This window comes from Ovis aries, chromosome 23, assembly GCF_016772045.2.
Source record: "Ovis aries strain OAR_USU_Benz2616 breed Rambouillet chromosome 23, ARS-UI_Ramb_v3.0, whole genome shotgun sequence".
Classification (NCBI taxonomy): domain Eukaryota; kingdom Metazoa; phylum Chordata; class Mammalia; order Artiodactyla; family Bovidae; genus Ovis; species Ovis aries.
In genome coordinates, this window is record NC_056076.1 from 59,070,922 (window position 1) to 59,086,547 (window position 15,626).

Here is a 15,626-nt window from a genome sequence, read left to right on the forward strand (position 1 = left end):
TGTTGGCAACCCAAAGGTCACCTGGAAGAAAGATGGGCTAGGACTGATGCCACAAGAAGAGCCTGAGAGCCAAAACTAAGACTCGATGCAGCCAAGTAAATAAAGTGAATGTTTCTGACAGAAGAATCTATACTTATTAGAAAAGAGAGAGGGATCTGACAAGGCCGTGGGGCTTCTGCCACTGCTGCTGCACACCTTGGATCAGACCTTGTTCTGAATTCAGCCTTTGCTCCTCAGAAGCTGAGGTCTCCTGACGTTGCTGACAGTGTCATTGTGCGCTATCTCCCCCTGGCATGTAGGAGCTTAGTTCCCCAACCAGGGATCGAACCCGTGTCCCTTGCATTGAATTCTTAACCAGTGGACCGGGAGGGAAGTCTCTTAAAACTCCTTATAGAGTTACCTACCTTGTTTCCATTGAATTGAAATACCACGTTCAACATAGAGTTTATTCTCACCCGTTCTGAGGCCTGTATCATTAACTCTTTGCTCTGTTCAACCCTTTCTCTTTATGATAAATGGAAGGGCTAGTTCTTAATTTGTTGCGTTCCTCATAGGAATCTCCCTGGTACTTTAACTGGAATTGTATCACGTTCATGGAAACATTGGGCAGACTTCTCAGCTAGGAGTAATTCTTCCTTCACGTCCTTCAGGACACAAGCAGGATTCTTCATTTGGGTTTTGCGTATGCCTTGGGGAGTGCATTTATAATAATTTCTTTGCATTATACATGGGTGCTATTTTTGGAAAAATATTTCCTATGTAGTGAGTGTTGGGCTATTGGAAGGCATTGCAATTTTAGAACACTGATATCCTATCTCACCTGAGAGCTCTAATAAAATTTCTGGTGGCCCTTCTGTCCCCCTTTTGGTCCTGCTAAGAACGTCAGGGTGGTGGGGGCTTCCTGGTTTCACTCTGGTCGCGTCGCGTCTCCATCTCCTTCTCCCTCCCTCCACCCCCGCTCCCCACCCAGCACCCGTGCAAGCGCGCGAGCGTGTGCGCGCGCACACACACACACACACACACACACACACACACTCCCATCTGTCCTCTTCCCCACGTGGACAGCTCCGAGTGGCATCTCCTCCTGGGCACTGTTCCCCCAAACACCCCTCTCCTATTTGGGAATAAGAACAAATGGGCAGGGGCTTCCCTGGCAGTCTAGTGGTGAAGAATCCACCTGCCCATGCAGGGGACCTGGGTGCTCTCCCTGGTGGGGAAATATCCCACATGCCCTGGGGCAACCAAGCCTATGCCCTGCAGCTACTGATCCGGCACTCTGGAGGCCGAACTTCACACACCGCAAGGAAGTGTAGCCCCGCTTACTGCAACTAGAGGACGCCCGCCCTGCAGCAGTGGAGATCCGGTGCAGCCCAAACAAACAGGTAAATCTTGAAGGAAAAAAGAAGAACAAATGCACAAATACTCACTCGGTTTTTTTCCTTTGGCTCTGGCAGGTGGTTTTTCAGATTTTATTTGGAGACCCCCAAAAGCCTTAGAGCGGAGCAGGAATTCTATCTTTGAACAATAAAAATCTGAGCACTCTGGTGGCAGTGTGGGCAATGGATAGAAAGGTTTCTAAGAAGAGACGAGCAAAAATTAGCATCAAAAACAGTCAGACTGGCTGCAGTGTGAACAGATGAAAGAGGAGCGGGTTGTGGAGGGGAGGCTGGGGACGAGCCCTGCGGCCCTGGCGAGGGGCTGGCCCGGAAGCAGAGATAACAGAGCATCCCGCTCAGGAGGACTTCCTGCAGATTGGCTGCGAAGGTGCAGCAGGGGGAGGGCTGGAGGGTGGGGTCTCCTGGGGGGCGTCTTGGGGTGGGGATGGTGCTCCGTGTGGACATTACAAACCTGGAGGTTGAGTGGATGTTCTAAGAGTTCGCTTAAAAAAAAAACTCATTTGTTATTCTCCTTTATTTATTTTTAAACCGTATTTATTTATTTTTGGCCAAGCTGCCTGGCATGTGGGGTCCTAATGCCCCACCAGGGATTGAACCCAGGCCCCTTGCAGTGGAAACCCGGGGCTGAGCCCCGGGACCACCAGGGAAGTCCCAAGACCTCACTTCTGAACCGTACAAATTTCAAGTGTGAGAACGTGCTGGTGGATGTGGGGAAGTTACACACTGAAGTTTGCACTGTGGGTGGTGTGGGGGGAAATCTCAGAGAATCGTCTGCGGGAAGGCTGGAGACCGAGCTGGGGGACAGGAGGGAGTCAGGGGGCTTGCATGGCCTCTTCCAAGAAATGGAGCAGCTCAGGGAACCTGGAAAGGCCGAGAGAAAGACGGGCACCCTCAGGACGCTTGGGGCAGCGCTAATTTCCAAGGGTGCTCCCTCCAGCGTCCCCCTCTGCGCTTCCAAATTTTTCAATATGGAGGTTTATCGTTTGGGGTTTTTTTTTTGGCCATTCTGTGTGGCTTGCAGGGTCTTAGTTCCCCGACCAGGTATCAAACCCATGCCCCCTGCAGTGGAAATGCAGAGTCCTAACCACTGGACTGCCAGGTTTGTTGTTAAAGATAAATATTTCTATAGAAAAAAAATGAGAGAGAGGCAGAATTTAAAAGCCTAGTATGTGTGATCTCTCTAATTATGGTCTAACTTTTTAAAAAATTATTACTATCAAACAATGACTGTGATGAATGAGGTGTAGAGTAAGAAGGTTTGGATTGCAGAGGCTACTTGCTTACTTCTTAGTGCTGGGAATTTAGGCAACCAACCTTCCCTTCCTTCAGCTTTGGTGTCCTCAACTGCTCTGCCCCAGGCGTCCAAGGACTGGAGGACCGTGGAGAACAAGCCTGTAAGGTCTGAGCTCAGGTGGAGTTTGACTGCAAAGGGGGAAGTGAAAGTGAAAGTCGCTCCGTTGTGTCCGACTCTGCAACCCCATGGACTATACAGGCCAGAATACTGGAGTGGATAGCCTTTCCCTTCTCCAGGGGATCTTCCCAACCCAGGGATGGATCCCAGGTCTCCAGCATTGCAGGCGGATTCTATACCAGCTGAGCCACCACGGAAGCAAAACCGGGAAGTAGATGATGAACAAGCCAGTCAAGTAGACACAACTGATTTCCTGCTAGCTAGTCCCCTGGAGGATAGGGATGTGCGATTTTAGACAGGACGATGAGGAGCGCTTCCTGAGAATAAAGCCTCTGTTCTGAGACTTGAATAGCCAGAAGGCTCTAGACGAGGACAGATAGGGAGAAAGCATTCTAGGCTCAGTAAAGAGCACGGGCAAAGGCTCAGAAGCAGGAAGCCAACTGGGAGAGCTTGAGGAGGAAGACCAGGGGAGCCCCACTCAGGGGAATCCAAGGCTGGCAGCTCTGTAAGTGCCACTGATCGTGGGTGCCTTAGTTTAGGTTAGGCACAAATGAGGGCAATTGAGAGCTCAGCCTCCCTCCATTTCCAAGTCTCTGTGGTGTGAAAATGTATTCCCTACTAGAGGAAGCAACTGCTGATTAGCCACACAGCTGGATAACAATTCCGCTTGCACCAGTAATGCTCAGAGCTTCCGGATGCTCAGTACACCTTCTAGTTCCCTATTGCCCTCCTGTTATCAATTGTGTCTCTGTTTTTAAAAATTTTGACCACACCCTGTGGCATGTGGGACCTTAGATCCCAGTCAGAGATCAAACCCTGCCGCCTGCATTAGAAGGCAGAGTCTCAGCTCCTGGACATCTGGGAAGTCCCGCCAACGTCTTTGTTTTGCCTCTTCTGGATCCTAATCACCGTGCATTTCAGCTCTGCCTCCGCCCCATTCACAAGGTATGAGCTCTGGGTCAGTTGTCTATGTATTATTGTTTTTAATCCTTTTTTGCTAAACGTACTGATTCTGGATATCCAGGTTTCTTTTGCCTTCTGATGGCAATTAAGAGGTCTGTTTTTTTCCCTTTCCCTAGCTAGTTTGTTTAAATTGTGAACTGTAACACTCAAACAGAAAAGTATACAAAACACAAATAATTTTTACTTAGCTGTTACTATACGGTAAAAATATTTTCATGTGTCACATAATTGCACAATAAGTTATAATCCACTTTCAGTTACTCACTGCTAATTCATATTTATTTTATTTTCACCAGAGTGTAAGCTGTTTGATGTCAAGCATCATTGCTCAGGGCTTCCCTGGTGGCTCAGTGGTAAAGAATCCACCTGCCAATGCAGGAGGCCCGGGCTTGATCCCTGGAGTCGGGAAGACCCTCTGGAGAAGGAAATGACAACCCACACCAGTATTCTTGTCTGGGAAATCCCATGAACAGAGGAGCCTGGCAAGCTACAATCCAAGGGGTTGCAAAAGAGTCGGACACTTAGCGACCAAACAAGAACAGCAAATCATTTCTCAAGTGCCTTTTCATCCTCTCCATCAGTGTACACACATTATCTGAGAGGTTTGCTAAAACGTGTATTTCCAGGCTAGGGTCCTAGAGACTGTGATTCACTAGCCTGAAGTCAGGCAGGTCTGCATTTTAAATAAGGTCGTCAGTTGATTCTGTGGTTGTATTTGCACAGATTACACTCAGACAATCACTGCTTTTTAACTCTTACACAAGACTGAATTACCTTCCTACTAGCTTCTCAGTGACAACCGAAAGATCATTTTGTTTATCATAAGATATTATGGGTTCTAATGAACTTAGACAGCATTTAGTAATAGCTTCTTCAATGAAATGCTCCAAGCTAGTTGGATTTATTTAGTTGTTGAAAATCAGTAATTCAGTTAGAGAATACACAGGTCATCCTGACTTATTTCCGCCATTCTCCTGAGACTTGTTGGACTGTCTCACTGCCATTTCTTACAGGTTAAAAAAAGCACAAACAAGCTTGATGATCATTATCTGTGATCATGGAGGGGGGGGTGCATCAGAAAATAATTAATAAACGAAGGAGAATAAAATGAAGAAAATGGGAAATTAAAAAAAGCATCTGCTTTTGGCATTTTATAATGTGCTTCTAAGTTGCACTAATAGGGATCATATTAACTTTCAAATTCCATCAAAGCCTTCCTTGAAATGGTGTTTGGCTTTGTGAGTGGGGAGCCCAGAGGTGGGCGGTGGATGGGGGGTGGGCTGTCACACCACCATTTTCAACTAAGACTGCATGCTCCGGTACATGTGCTTTCTGTAGCTGACAGATGTTTTAAACTTATTCCCTCTGAAGTCTTTTTATTTATCTATACTGCTTTTGACCTTTATTTCAAGCTGCTTCAGATTCATCGCCAAGATTACTAAGCTCCTTTTGGTTTGTCAATGTGCAAATTGGATGAAAGAAATGTATATGCAGAATTTTTTTTTAAGGCAGTTGATAAAAGGAGGTGTCAGGGCTTAAGTTGTGTCTCTCAAACAGACATGCTGAAGTCCTCATCCCCCGTTTCCCCCTCCCCCTCCAACCTCTGAATGTGGCTTCCTTTGGAAATAGGGACTTTGCCGATGTAAAGTGAAGTCCTACTAGATTTAGGGTGAGCCGTAATCCAGTGATTGATGTTTGTATAAAGAGAGGGGAATTTGGACACAGAGACACAGGTGAGAAGTTCGTGTAAAGAGAGAAGCAGAGATGGGGGTGATACGCCTGCAGGTAAGTATCTCCGAGGACGCTTGCAATCAGTTAGAAGAGGTGAGGAAGGAGAGCTCCCATAGAGGCTTCAGAGAGCTTCACTCTGCCGACACCAAATTGGACTTCAGACTTCCAGCCTCCAGAACTGCAAGGAAATACATTTCGATTGTTTTAAGCAGCTCAGTTGGGGGTGCACCGCTATGGCAGCTCTAGGAAACGAACATAGAACATAGGTGAAAATGTCAATTGCATTTATGCTGACAAATTCCAAGCCTTGCTCTAATAGCCCTCGGTCCTATCCTAGTCAGGATATGTGGGAATTTCAGTAAAGACAGGGTGGAAAGAAGGGACTGTCTTTACTGACATTACCATCTTGTATAAGAATTACCACAATGTCTATCTTGATTGGCGGCTTCCCTGGTGGCTCAGACAGTAAAGAATCTGCCTGCAATGCAGGAAACCTGGGTTCGATCCTTGGGTCGGGAAGATCCCCTGGAGAAGGGAATGATAGCCCACTCCAGTTTTCTTGCCTGGAGAATCCCATGGACAGAGGAGCCTAGAGGGGGCTACCCATGGGGTCGTCTGAGTGACTAAGCACCCATCTTGACCAGTCACACTGTCTCCGGTGTTACCTGGATTAATATAGTCATGCCAGAGTGAACTTTCTAGAATTTGATCACATATCTCACGTGCTTAAAACCTTCCGTGGTGCCCCCATTGTCCCTGCAAAGATGTGCAAACTCCTCAGGTGGCTTCTCCCCCCACCCCCACCCCCTCCACTGCTCTCAGTCTCTGCATGGAGCATATTTCTTCCCTTTGGTCTCATTGCTTGGCCAACTCCTATTTGTGTCTTGGTCTCTATGGAGATGCCCTTTCTGCTTAATTGCACCGCCCCCCAGGAGGCCCATAATCTGCCATAATTTCCCTGGCCTGTCCCTGATGCACCTCTTTGGCACCTGCCCATGTATTTTCCTGCATCATCCTCCAGACTTGCTGATGATATCCAAATACCTGGAGGATCTGCATGACCAGAGTTTAAGATGCAGACTCTCCACCGTCAGGTATACATTTGAACAAGATAGGTGATTCATATGCACACTGAATTTGTGTGGCACTTGTCTCTCTCAGAGGTAGGTTCCATGGGGGTAGGAGGCACTGTCTCCCCAGAAGGAGCACAGTGTCTGCCTTAAAATAGAGATGGAAATCAATCTCTATTGATTAAGAGGAAAGGCGTCAATTACTCGGGAAAGGCATCTCCGATGATCATCAGGCTGATTTCTTGCAACAAACATGCTGTACAGGGGGGGAAAAAAGTCCCCTTTTATCAGAATAAACAGGCTCAAGCCTACAATCCATTTTGTCCCAGGCTTCCTTTAAATTCCCCCTCATTCATCTCTCATATCTTCGTTGCCCATCTAGTCTTATTTTCTGCATGACACAGATGAATGACTATTTTATTAGTAATCATGTTCGCTATTTTGGGGTGTTGGGTTTTTTTTTAGAAAAAAATTAACGCTCTTAAGTGGCAACACAGTCACGGCCAGGTTTTCAGTATCATTTTGGAAACTTGTCCATGAAAACTAAAACAGGGTAATAGTCTTAAAAATTGTCTTTACCAGTCCTTTTTAAGAAAACATAATAGGGGATTCTAATGCTTCATGATAAATTATTATTTTGTCATTCTCTGGGTCAAAATAGTTAAGAAAGCCCTTTCACACTCAGCTTCTGCTTCTCTTAATAGAACGTTAAATCTGAAAAAGTTTATGGACCATTAATTCCCTGATGGCTCAGATGGTAAAGCAGCTGCCTGCAATCCCAGAGACCTGAGTTCAATCCCTAGGTTGGGAAGATCCCCTGGAGAAAGGAATGGCAACCCACTCCAGTACTCTTCCCTGGAAAATTCTATGGATGGAGGAGCCTGGTAGGCTACTGTCCATGGGATCGCAAAGAGTCAGACATGACTGAGCAACTTCACTGGTTCAAAAACAAAATCTTAACAAGTCCTCCATAAATGGCTGACTTGACCCATCTCTGAATCCCACCTCCCCCTCTTCCCTTTTCCTTCCCGGGAGTTAAATTTGCAATTCCCTAAAAGCCACAATTTGCCTAAAGTTTGTATCTAGCATGGGTCACGTGGTCAACAATCTTTTATGATGATAATCTCAGAGGTCAAGAGGACACACTCTTTGCAGGTAAACAAGGTTAGATTTGTTTTTCTTTTGTGGAAATGTACAGATTGCATTTCAGGGTGCTTAGTTTGATGCGAAGTTTACTCAGTTATCCAAGCAGGAAGCTAATGGTATTCCTGAAGTAGTAAGTCAATCAAAATGAGCCTTGAGAGTGGTTTTGGGACATGCGTTCAAGACTTTCCAGGCAGAATCTCTGCTGGGCTTGCTGGGTTTCCTGTATTCTGTGGTGCAAACTCTTGAATTTTGTCCACTCTTAGCCCCATGTGTTTACCACAGGCAAAACTAAGCTGCTAAAAATCGAGTAAGTTTTGTTCCATGCTTCCACGGCATTGTCTATATTTCAGCAGGACCCAGTGACAAATAAATACCTGCAGGTTTTTGTTGATTGAGTGACTCAAGGTAAATAAACAAGCTCACATGCCTACTGGGGCCAGATAATGTAAATGAGAAAAACAAACAGCAAGGGGGTGTGCCCAACGTGAGAACTCCCGCCTGCGGGTGTCTCTCTGAGGGCTGTCACTGCACCCTCTCCTAGCCCGCTCCTGCACTTTCGCACAAAGAATCCTGGGTTGACAAGAGTTAATGATTTCCCAAAGGCTGCCAGAAATCTGAGCTTTTAACGCAATCTCTCAGTTTTTAAATGCTGGTAACTAATTCGAATGTTCGCAAGACCAGTACTGTGAACCAAACCGAAAACTTCTAGGGAGTCTCGCAGCTCTAAGCAACCAATTTGCAACCTCTGCATTATATAGATAATAAAAGATATATATATATATATATATATATAGAGAGAGAGAGAGAGAGAGAGAGAGAGAAGGGCTTCCCCGGTGGCTCAGCCGTGTAAAGAATCTGCCTGCAATGCAGGAGCTACAGGAGACACAGGTTGGATCCCTGGGGCAGGAAGATCCTCTGGAGGAGGGCATGGCAACCCACTCCAGTTTTCTTGCCTGGAGAATTCCATGGACTGGACAGAGGATCTTGGTGGGCTACAGTCCATGGGGTCGCAGAGTCGGACACGACTGAAGCGACTTGCACGCACGCACATACATAAAGAACACTTATTTTCTAAGAAACTGTGATTCCTGGGAAGGCCGCAGATGCGGGTAAGACGTCCTGCTCGGGATGGTGCTGCCTGGGTTCAGACCCCCTCCTCTGCTCGCGGCCTGTGTGAGCTCAGCTCACTTCATCTTTATAAACCTTCAGTTTTCGCACCCGGAAAGTAGCCACAATGGTGAGAATGTCCGCTTGGTTGGGTTGTTCCGAGGACAGGATGAGAAAGTGTCTTCGGAAGCCCTCAGAGCCAAATTCACAGGATCTGTTCTCTAGTACGAGTGACTGCTTCTCTTTATAATAATGGAATTATTCCCGGGCCAGCCAAACATCGGGCAAATACGTATTCCCAAATGCCTCATTTCTCCCCCCCCCCCCCCCCGGGGGAGCTTTTGAAAGCTGTCTACATGATGACCTACTATTTTTTGGTGTTGTTTTATTAAAGCGTCTGGAAGGAGGTATGAGACCGACCCGTAGGGAATACACTCTGCTTTTAGAACCACTGTCCTCACCCGGCGGCAGAGAACAGCCACTTCCCTTCACCCGCTTTCCTTCCCCCCACCCCCTCAACGCATTTTCCAAACCCAAACAGGGTTTCCTCTCTTGCTCCAGGCTTTTAGTTGGCAGTGAGCTTCCCAACCAGTTTCAGTTTCATTTAAGCTTCCGGCAGCTTCTCTACTGTAATTAAGTGTTCTCATTTTTCTCTGAAAACGTCCCGTACTCCTCGAGTTTGAATACTGTCCTTTCCCGAACCCTTCAGGGGTTTGTTTACGAGAGTCTGCGACTGCCCGTTTATGATAGGGATGACGCTCCAGGCCTCCCCATCTCCAGCCGTTCGCGAGGACAACCCTTCCCGGTTCGCAGCTCAGAGACCCAGCCACGCCTGCAGCCAAGTCCTCGGTCCAGGAAGTAGCTGCGGGGCCGGGTCAGGCTCCCTCCCCCGCTGCGCCCGGCTCGCCCCACGCCGCCTGGGTCCCCGCCCTGGCGGCGCCGGGCCCGAGCCGGGGGCGGGGCCGGGGGCGTTGCGGGCCCAGGGCGGGGCGGGGCATGGGCGGGGCCCGCTGTGGGTTTCGCTACGTCACCGGGAAGTCCCCATACGACCCGAGCGCGCGCTGCAGCGATCGCAGAGCTGCGAGGTTCTTGCAGGCGCCGGTTCAGTTTTTTCCTGCTCTGTGCAGACCGTCGTCTCCTGCCCGTTCTCCCCTTGCAGCCCGCGTCCTGCAGACCCGAGGTGCTCGGGTTGCATCGCTGAGTTGCCCCGGTCTGCCGACAGCCGTCTGCAGAGATGCCTGGAAGGAGGGCTCGTAGGAGCGCCCAGCCGAGCCCCACGCGGGTCCCGGCAGGTAAGGAGAGCTGGGGCCCGCGGAGATCCTGGCCGGGAAGGGGGTCTGGGTCGCGGTCTCGGTCTGGCAGGGGCAGCCCGTCGCCCCGGGGCCTAAGAGCCCGGCGGGACCCGCGCCGTGGCACGTGTTTTAGGGGCGCCTCCGGGACGCTATTCGCGGGTTTAACCCGGGGCGGTGGGGATGGCGAGGGAAGGGGTGAGCCTTGCGATGGGGATGCTGCTGCGTTTGAGCGGCGGCCGAAAGCCTCCTCTCCTTCGCCTGCCTTCCGTCCGCGCTCGCCCTCCCCGGGGCCACGCGGAGAAAAGTCATGGTCACGGCCCGGGGGCTCCGCTGGCGCTCAGCGCTTCCGGAGACAGGCCCTTTTCCTCCGGGGTCCAGCACCTTTTGAGGACCCTTCTGTGTGTCTGACCGCTGTCCCCAGCCCCAGCACCAACAATAACGCTTGATGCCATCACAGTTCTGCAAAGGACGGATGGAGGGCTAAGGAAGCCCCGAAAGGACCAACGACGTCAGAAGCCTGGAAGGCCTGGCTTCTTCGTTAAAAGCATAACATTTTAACAGTCGGTATTAATCACAGAAATGCCATAGAGAAAAACAGGAGATGGTCCACAGTGTTGTTTAATCCATCCCTTCCTCCGCCCTTCCCCATCCATGTAGCCCCATTAAGTAACTTCAGGTCAGCTCTCCTCCTCCCCGCTTTTATAAATCTTATCAAATAAGGCAGACATCTGCTAAGGAGCAGTAGCAAGGAAGTAAGACCGTGGGCTGGAAATCCGTGTGGGTCACACTGCTGTTGCATCAGACAGTGTTGGGCCCCTTTTACACTTAATTTTATGGAGCCCCTGGGGCGTGCAAAGGCAGTGGTGCATAGCCAGTGTGGCCGTGGCTAAGTTGGCACAAGGCTGCTCTCTGGCTCCTGCTTCGGAGGGAAGAAGCTTTGTCCATCTTTTGTGATGTCCAAGAGTTCTGGCTGTGTTGCAAGAATTGCATAACCTTCACGGTCCAACTTGGCCCCCCTTAATAAGGGACAGCAAAAAGGTCCCTCTTAAACTTGATTAGATGGTAAGACAAAAAAATTGAGATGTAAGTGAGGTAGAACACTGTCTTAGTTTTAGGTGTACAGCCTAATGATTTGATATATGTATCAATTGTGACATTATTACTGTAACAACTTTAGTTAACATCCATCACCACACATAGTTATGTTTTTAATTGATACATTTATAGATGTAATAAAAAGATTAAGGAAACAACTAGGTGCCATTTTCTTTTTTTTTTTTTGATGAAAGGGATAATTTTTTGTTACAATTCAGGTCTTTCAAAACGGTAGGCTGAACGATAATTGTTTTTTTAGCATTGTGTTAGTATTTCTAACTAAATACCCAGCTCTTGTAAAAAGAGAATTTGGTTATTTTGAGCCTAAATAGGGAATTTGCAGGGACTGTTTACAAAGTAAATCAGTTTTTAATTTGTAGTCATAATGGGTTTTAGTGATCATGAACATGGTATTGAAATGTACGAAAAAGAAGCTGAATTGCTTTTTGAACTATCCAAGAAAATCGTAATTATGGTCAGTATTGGTTTGGTGTTGATTTCACTTACTTTAAAAGTTTACTTAGAAATTAGATTATAAATATTACTTTCACCTTATATTCAGTTTATTACAGTATCTTAATCTTAAAAAATAGTAAACATGTGAACTAAACATTATTTGTTTTTTGCTTCACTCATTTCCATAGAGGCAGTGGATTGGTACAGAGTGGGAAGAACTTGTTTTAAAATGTTAAGTTATTTTAGAAAATAGGGACTTAATTTTAGAATAAGCTGTTATGAGTCTTTCATGAGAAAACTTGAAAGAGTTGTTTAAATAATTATATGAGGGCACAATCAGAACTATGAATTATTGCCATTTACAAAATGAGCTGTACTTGAAAATAACATAAAAGAATTTAACTTTTCTTTCCCTAGCCAATCTTAAGTGAGAAAGAAAAGGATGAGATCACCTGAGGCTGTGAAACTCACTCACTCTTTGTGGTGTATGACATAAATGTCTATATTTGAAAGTAAGATAACATTACTTCATCCAGGATGCTCAAAAAAAAAAAAAATCACAAGTTAAATGTCTTTATTTTTGTTTAATTATTTCTTATATATATATTTGTTTAATTATTTATATTTGTTTAATTATTTAATTATGTTGTTTATGAGTCACTATATGTTAGTGTATGTCGTGTGTGTATAAGTTGCTTTTCTTTCTTTACATTCAGAAAACAAGTGTATATGAAGTTAAGATAATGCTTTATGGCGTAAATACTCAACTTGTCCTTGGAATGGGCCTATTAACTCTTGCTGGTTGCAGTTTGCAATGTCAGTGTAACTTTGATATTTTGCTTTCCTTTTCAGATCCTGAAGTTGAGTGTGCCATTCAGTTGAGGAGAATTGGAGACAAACTGAATTTCCGGCAGAAACTTGTGAATCTGATAGCCAAACTCCTCCGCTCAGGAACTTGACTTAAGAAGCGTTCGAATGAGGAGACTCCTTTCAAAGGAAGATTTCCCATTAGGTGCAAATTTCATCAATTAGAGGAGAGACTGCCTTGTAATGGGGAAGAATGTGAAGGAACTCTCAGTTGCTTTTGAATGCTCTTGGAAATGAAGATGGATGCATGAATTTTTGTCGGAGGTTTGCCAGAAGTTGTTGTTTGGGACTCGAGAACATTAAAAATCCACTTTTTATTTTAAAACAAGAATGGAGGAGCTTTGAACATGGGGAATCAATTCTTTATACATTTTGGTTTTGTTTAGAGACTTGTTCTAGTATTTTTGCTGAAGGTTGCTGCCCAGTGTAAGAGGAGCTGACACATGATTATGGATTATGGTCAGGGGCTGAGAAACAGAATACACTCCACGTTTGTTTCTACTTTGGGGGACAATGACGGAACAGTGTGTGATCTTTGGTTTATGTATATTATTTTGTTACGAGTAAAACTTTTATTTTGAGAACACTGAATGTGATAGTGAATGTTAATTTCATAGGTCACTACAAAATATAAACTAATTTGAAAATTTCTTTTGAGTTAAGATGTATTGTTTTTGTTCAGAAGACCTTTTACTAAGTGTGTTCCAATGAGCCTTAACCTGGGAAGTGATATACTTTGAAAAAATTTGATGTGTTACTTGGTGCCAGTGAAATTCTTGCAGTAAAGAAAAACAAGCATGGGGATTTTGCATAACTCAGAATAATTTAAAAAGTGATAGATTTTTTAAACTGCTGTAATTAAAACTTGGTAAGATGAGTATTCTAATATAACTGTTGATAAGAAAATGAATATTTTAAAAGAAGTTTCTAAAATCTGTAAAATGTCCTTTCTTATACTCAGTGTATATTGTGTAAGAGTGATCTTTTAAGAGAGATTAAGCATGTTTTCATAATTGAGATACATACATGTATTTTTCAAAAAGAACAGATTGTTCATCCAGAATGAAAATCCCATTTACATACATATGCATAACTTCATCTGCTATATAGATATTATCTATCTATATATATATGGTGTTAGAGTAATAGGTATATTCTGAGACGGGCTTCATGAATTATGTTGTTTTCAATTATTAAAAGGCCAGGCTATCAACAAAACTCCACAAATATATAAAAAAGAAATAATACTGTCATGATTGAATTTCAGCAGGAATAATCTTATTTATTTTACTTATTTATCATTAAACTATTTTTTGCTTCATTTGCTAATAAAGTTGCATTTTGGAATTTTGAGGCAAGGGTTTCATAACTACTTGAACTCTTACTAGAAGAATGTTTTAATATAGGCTATAGTCACTTTAGATGAAAAATTACCTCAGCATGTTTTTTTCTTCAGTATTACTTAAAGCTGTTAGTTTATTTAGTTGCAAAGACTTTTTTTGGGGAGGGGGCAGCATCTGCCTAGAGGAGAATGTTTTGACTTGGATATTTATGGTCTATAACTATATTTATACATACATACAATTAAAATTTGATACTGTAGCTGTAACCTATTAAATAATTTAAAAATTACCTATTAAATAGCCTGTTAAAAATTACTTTTCCGTGTGTTTATTTTTCATCGTGTAAGCTACTGAGTGTTCATTGTGAAACCAAAGCATTTTAAGTAACCTCCATCAGCAGTTACCTTTTGACCAAACCACTTCTGTTCCAGTACTGGGGTGGGAGTGGGCACCACCGGAACATGGGGCATGAGTTCTGCTCTCTAGAGACATACACGTTAATTGGGAAAGGAAGCAGTGGAAAATAGGAAATGAACGCCAGGCATAGGTCTCGGGTGCTGCCGTGTGCCGCAGATGGATGCCTGGAGGCGGCGGAGGCTTGAGGTCTGACTTGGATGTGTGGTGAGGCCAGGTCCCTGGCTGCTCCTGGTCTGCCTGCCGAGGGGCTCAGGCGCTGTTTTTGCTGCTTCCCGCGCCCAGCCCCGTGCAGCAGGTATTGCATCATCTGCAGCTAGTCACGTGCTGAAGGAGGTGTGACCCAAGTGGCCTTCCTGTTTGAGTGGGAGAGCTCAGAAGGTCCTCCTCATTTCTTGCCTTTTGTCTCAGAGCCGCCTCTCTGACCCACCCCTGCCCACTTGAGTCTGCTGAGGTCCTGCGATGTGAATCACCTCCCTCAGATGGGGAGAGAGGAAGCGCTGTGGGGGAAGGTGGCCGGTGGAGCTGACGGCTACAGAACTGGGGTGGTGGGGGGCCTGGCTCCATAAAAGGCAGGGCCCGTGTTTGATGGGATGAGCATTATTCCCTGAGAACTCCCATTCTTTAAAAACTTTATTTTAGAGTATAGCCAATTAATGTGACAGTTTCAAGTGCACAGCAGAGAGACTCAGTCATATGTGTCAGTGAATCCTTTCTCCCCCAAACTCCGCTCCCACCCAGGCTGCCACACGACACTGAGCAGAGTTCCCTGTGCTCCACAGCAGGCCCTTTCTGGTGACCCATTTTAAATACAGCAGTGTGTGCGTGTGGATCTCAAATTCCTTAACTATCCCTTCCCTCTGGTAACCATAAGTTCATTCTCTGTGGGTCTATTTGAGAACTCTATTTAAATGTCAAAAAGTTCCCATGATGTTCACATAATTGTATCTATTGACCAACAAATAGCTATTATGAATTAAAAAAATACTTTTTGATTTGCAATTAGATTTAAAAGAAAATCTCAGTAGTCTATATTTGGAAAGTGTCTATGTACCTGTCATCTATCCTGTATCTGTGAATGAGACGAGTTCTTCAGTCTAAAGATTCTGGGCCCTGTGATTATGGGTTTCAATCCCTTGCAATAACTGCCCACATATGTACCCCACACTGGGCAGGAACAGCATAAATGGTGAGAATTCTGTCAAACTCCACACACCTTTGTCAGAGGGGAAGATGCCCCAGAAGATACACCTTGAAAAGAGAAGAGTGACCCAGAGTGAGGCTGCACAAAGGGTACCCCACTTTGGAATGCTGGAGCCGGACGCTTCGAGGCA

The 15,626-nt window shown here is 45.4% G+C and overlaps 1 protein-coding gene across 1 annotated transcript; it reads left to right on the forward strand.

Annotated features, from left to right (window-relative positions):
- The first annotated feature begins 9,897 nt into the window (after window positions 1-9,897).
- Window positions 9,898-14,193, forward strand: PMAIP1 (phorbol-12-myristate-13-acetate-induced protein 1). The gene is made up of 2 exons (XM_004020571.5): window positions 9,898-10,117; window positions 12,521-14,193. Exons 1-2 carry the CDS (start codon window positions 10,060-10,062, stop codon window positions 12,625-12,627), a joined length of 165 nt encoding a protein of 54 aa, XP_004020620.1. The 5' UTR covers window positions 9,898-10,059; the 3' UTR covers window positions 12,628-14,193.
- Window positions 14,194-15,626: the final 1,433 nt, after the last annotated feature.

Excerpts from the sequence above, each read along its gene's own strand:
- PMAIP1 (XM_004020571.5), top strand. The coding sequence starts at position 10,060 with ATGCCTGGAAGGAGGGCTCGTAGGAGCGCCCAGCCGAGCCCCACGCGG. Across the intron at positions 10,118-12,520 it reads CCCCACGCGGGTCCCGGCAG|ATCCTGAAGTTGAGTGTGCC; the intron begins GTAAGGAGAGCT and ends TTTCCTTTTCAG.